This window comes from Condylostylus longicornis, unplaced genomic scaffold (genome assembly GCF_029603195.1).
Source record: "Condylostylus longicornis isolate FDR11 unplaced genomic scaffold, ASM2960319v2 ptg000153l, whole genome shotgun sequence".
Taxonomy (NCBI): Eukaryota; Metazoa; Arthropoda; class Insecta; order Diptera; family Dolichopodidae; genus Condylostylus; species Condylostylus longicornis.
Genome location: NW_026578121.1, coordinates 328,191 through 333,571, shown reverse-complemented (window position 1 = coordinate 333,571; position 5,381 = coordinate 328,191). Strand labels below are relative to the sequence as shown.

The window sequence follows — 5,381 nt, the reverse complement described above, 5'->3', positions numbered from 1 at the left end:
TTACTCGATGAATTTCACATTATTTTTTGACATACGTGTCATTCCTTTTGCCTTAAAGCTTTCTTAGCAAAGGGAATGTAGCGCACTATGTCAACTATTGATTCAAAATTTGTCTTTTAAACAGGCATTTTTATAGCATTTGAATAAATATTTGTATTTAGTTTTTTAAATTCAGGAACTTAACTAATTTTTATTATAAAAAACCTACATTGTCTCGTAAGATAGTCGTAAATGTTTTCATTGAAATGTGCCACTTTAAATAATTTTTAATTATTTTAATACCTATATGTCAAAAAAAAGAAAGGATTTTTATTTAAGATTTATATTTTATATATATGTAAAAATCTTCATTAAAATCTTTTTAAAATAACACAATTTTATCGCCAAATGGATAAAACTATTCCCACTGTTTCCATTTTTCTAAAAACAAAAAAAAAGTATTTAACAATAATTTACTATTGCGAACGTATTCAAAAATGCTTTATGTAAAGCTTTCAATATTTTTCATTTAAACAAATATAGATGTCGCATACATCGCTAAAAATATATTATATTCATTTTTTTCTTCAAATGTCAAAAATTTTCTTCTATGTAGGTATAAATTTTTTTTTGCGAATTTCAATCAATTGTGAGTTTCTAGAAGAGCTACATTGGTTGCAAGAGGCAAATTTTAGGTTCGTAAGTAAAAGGAAAAAAAAAAAATAAATTTAATTTCAAGGAAAAATATTATTAAATAAAATTAAAGTGATATCAAATCAAAAATAAATTAATAAAAAAGAAAAGCTTATTCGAAAGTTTTGAATACACCACCAAATAATAATCAAAGTGATAATGAATTAAATTTAATTGACTAAGTAACAAATTACATAATTTGTTTATTTGAAGAACAATGAATATTTCTACATACATATATATATAAAAAATAACTATTACATAAAAATAAAATTTTTTTTTTCTGTTATGTATTAAAATAATGAGCAATTAATTAAAGTGACACAATAAATTTTAATGAAAATGAAAGGATAAATTGAGTACATACTAATTTTAAGTCTCTCTTTTTTAACGCTTTACTATCTCAGTTAATGACAGCTGAACTTCTAATTTAAACACGTGCTTGATCCATATCTTAAATGGAAGTAGTAGAGTAAAACTGGATTTTATTAATGAATTCATCTGATTGATAAATTAAATATTTATGTGACTTATATATTAATTTTTTATTATCAAGATTTTTTACCTGTTCTAAGGATTTAAACGTGTGATATTTAGTTTTTCATATAAAGAAAAAATTACGTAACTAATGTGGGAAAAATTTTTTTTTTTTTGTACACCTAAGCAAAAAAATAAAAAAGCTTGTGCTTAACATTGAAAATTAAGAAAAGAAAAAGATACGAAATAATATTAAATTTGCATGGAAATTTAAAAAAAAAATTATATTCATTCATTTTTATAAATTAGGTCAGGGTGTATCATCTACACGTCTAGTAATGCATGATGAATATACCAATAAATAGTAAAGATTCTATATCAATCAATAATACTAAAATAAATTGTCACATTAATTTCACCTTCGCCCTTGAAGTACACAAATAAATTTTCATGTGCATGCCAAAAGAAGTATCCACTTATGTTTACATATGTTATATTGCCCATGTTGTGTTATTCAAAAGGGTATTCTTTAAGTTTTCATGATATTATTTAACCTAGAATTTGAAATTTTTTTATAATTTCTTTTCACTTTTTATTTCATAATTTGCGGAAATATTTTATTTTGTACAATTTTTTTTTTTATTTTAAATTCTTTTTGAACTTGGGGAAAATTCATTACCAAGTTTTTTTCCATTTTTATCTAATAGGAAAAACAAAGTCCAATGCTAACTTCCAATTAACTGTCTGAATATTTTTTTTTTCAGTTTGTTTTTTGTTTTTTAATGCATTTTATACGTAGAGCTTTTTTAATCGCATTTTACGCTACGAATTAATTTCATCTTTTTTTATATACTGAATTCTTTTATTTATTAAATAGCGTGTATTCGTGACGATTAAATATAAGGTAAAAAATTTTTAAAGGACAATTAATAAGCAATTTTTTTTTGTCAAGACTGTAAGCGTGTGTTTTAATAATAATAATAAACTTTTTGTCAATATTGAGTTTGACGTAACAAGTTACTTGTATAACATTTATTTTGGCAACTATCAAATGCTTCTGTCCTTGACCTTTAAAGGTTAAAACAGCATTTGTATCATATTTTGTCATTGATTCAATTCAAAATCATACCCTATATAAATTTATTCAATTTAAAATCAATTTATTCAATATAAGCTCTATTATTTGGTTTCTACATAAAAAAATTTGTTATATAGGCAGGTACTATGTGCTTATCTTCTAAAACGTAAACATATAAAAAATATTATTTATCAGCTTTTAAATAAACATACGATTTTTAGCTAAATAAATGAACATATACACATAAGTACTTAACTAATCAATTATCTAATAATAAAAAGTGTGAAATACAGTCACTTAGCACTTGTATTTTTTTTTTATTTAATTGCATAATTAGAAAAAAAATAGATCAAAATATTAGAAATTTTTTTTAAAAAATTTTCTAAATTAGCTGGCCTACTAGTTTGTTTCTTAAAACAAAAAGTTTATTCTCTTTTCAAATCGCACATTTATCAAGTGTTGCTCTGATTAATTAAAGTTAGGGTAATTTTGTTTACACTCTAGTGTTTAAATTTCAAATAGCTTTATGAACAAGAATATTGATGCCTAAAATTTAAATTATTTTAATCATAGCAGAACTTTAAATTAAAAACCTCAAATAATTTTTAATAAATTCGGCTTACATGCAATGAGAAAATTGCATTTTTCCCTAAAAATTATGCGCAAGCTGCACTTTTTATATCTTCATACTTCAGATTCTGTAAAAAGTGACGGACAGACATTTCGAATTTTTTTTTTTTTTCAAATAATCTTAATTATTTACATCATGAAAGCTTTTTTATTTGTACAGTGCATTTTTTTTGTTTTTCTAATTTTTTATTCGCATGTAGCCAGTAGAACTATAGAATTCTTAAAAATAATAAATTTGAAAAAAAAAACCCTCGTGATCGTAATATTTTGTAATGAGAAATTGTGTGTTTAGTGGAATTTTACGTGAGCAGCTTTTATAGTTTTTTTGTTTTCATTCTTTTCAGTTCTCTTTAACAATTTCATATTCCACTTGTAATAATGTATGTACATAGTACATACATACGCCAATGTCATACAACATTGAACTTTTATTCAAATAATTATGAAGATTTATCACTATTTTTGTTACCATGTGAAGAAATATTTCGAATAAATTTTGTAATTTTCGAAAGCGCTAACACAATCACAATTTACTTTATAAATTAACACATGGCATTTTTTGTATGAGTCAGAAAACTGGTTTTAGTTTGGTTTTTTCTTTTAAGCTTTTTATTATTTTTTTTTTTTGGGGGATTCTCTTTTTTTCCTTTTACGTATATACAGCTAAGCTATTAGCCTACAATATATTAATATACCAATATCTAGTTTAAATATTTAAAAATTTTTGGTACAGAAATTTTGGAATTCAATTTAGGTTATTCAATCCAAAGTTCAAAAAACTTAATAAGAAGCTTTCAAAAAAAGAAAAAAACACCATAAAATTTACCATTTTAGGGTATATTTTAGTCAACCTTTATGTCATTATTATTATGTAAATGATTTATATATTTTATATTATATACTATAATAGAAATTGTTGGATTATTGATAACTCTTATCATAGAAGGCCCAAAGTTGATAACATTCAATGATAAGTTTATTCAAGTTAATTAAAAATGCATTTTGTATTATTTTAAGTATATATATATTTGAAAGAAAATTACCAAGTTGTGTTAGTAATATAGAAACGATTAAGAAAATAGCTTTTAATGTATACTATTGCACGTATACCCATAAGATAGCAAAAGATATTACATAGATAGACTTGTGTAGGTTAACAAAAAAAAATATAGCTTTACTTACTTAAGAAGCGAGCGTTATGTATTCTTAATTTTCGAATAATATTGCATAATACTTTATTTTTTTTATATACATACATACATACATATATATTTTATTTTCTATAATATTAATTTTTAAAATCTCTTTTTTTTTCATTTTAGATAACATATTCTTTTTTAATTAGAAGCAAAAAAAAAATACCATTATAAAACATGGGTGTACCAGCTGGTGATGTCGAAAAAGGTAAAAAAATTTTCGTTCAACGTTGTGCTCAATGCCATACCGTTGAAGCTGGTGGTAAACATAAAGTAGGACCAAATTTACATGGTCTTTTTGGACGTAAAACAGGTCAAGCAGCCGGTTTCGCATATACAGATGCTAATAAAGCTAAGGGTATTACATGGAATGAAGATACATTATTCGAATATTTGGAAAATCCAAAAAAATATATCCCTGGTACAAAAATGATCTTTGCCGGTTTAAAGAAACCAGCAGAACGTGCCGATTTGATTGCATACTTAAAAGCATCTACTAAATAAATTAAATTTTCAAATTAATTTATTGACAAAAATTAACAAAAAAAAAATTAAAAAACATAAAAAGAAATTAATTTAAATAATTGTTAAGTAGTAAAAAAAAAATATATATTTCAAATATATATATATATATGTATAAATAAATTATTTTTATTTACGGATGCTGCCATTCCCATCGCGTAAAAATTTCATATATATATAAAAACAAATCAAGAACAAATGATTTAATAGAAAATTTACTTATTATCAAGAACTTTGTTGAATTGAAAAAAAACAAAATTTTTAAGTAATATGGTGTGTATCATAATTTCTCATACATTTTTAAGATATACAAAATATATATATATATGAATTAATTAAAGAAAAGGACATTTTTATTTTTTTTTTAATTTTTATTTTTAATATGTACATATAATATTATATAATTACTTTAATTATATAAATGAAACACATACAAACTGAGTTTGTAAGTATTAAAACAAAAAGAAAAAATAAGTAACTAATCAAATTTTACCCAAAATTTATAATAATTTTAATGGTTGATGCTATTCTGAGAAAAAATTAAATATTAAATAGCGTACACTAAAATTATTTTAACTAAAGTATTTGTTTATACTATTTTACAAAAAGAAAAACAAAAAATAATGAAGTAAATAAAATATTTTAAAAACACACCAAATGTAGAAATAATTATGTAAATTTATTTAATTTATATTTTACATATTAAGAAATTTTATTTTAATTTTTGTTCCTTTTTTTTTTTTTGTTTAAGTAAAGAAAATATTGATAACAAAAAAAAAAAAAGAAAATCGAGAAAACTGTAAAAA

General features: G+C 22.3%; 1 protein-coding gene across 1 annotated transcript; it reads left to right on the top strand.

The window, feature by feature from the left end:
* The first annotated feature begins 601 nt into the window (after positions 1–601).
* LOC129615863 (cytochrome c) lies at positions 602–4,589 on the top strand. Its single transcript, XM_055531256.1, has 2 exons — positions 602–674; positions 4,180–4,589. The coding sequence occupies exon 2, from the start codon at positions 4,231–4,233 to the stop codon at positions 4,555–4,557; it is 327 nt and encodes a 108-aa protein (XP_055387231.1). The 5' UTR covers positions 602–674; positions 4,180–4,230; the 3' UTR covers positions 4,558–4,589.
* The last annotated feature ends 792 nt before the right edge of the window (positions 4,590–5,381 follow it).

Excerpts from the sequence above, each read along its gene's own strand:
- LOC129615863 (XM_055531256.1), top strand. The coding sequence starts at position 4,231 with ATGGGTGTACCAGCTGGTGATGTCGAAAAAGGTAAAAAAATTTTCGTT.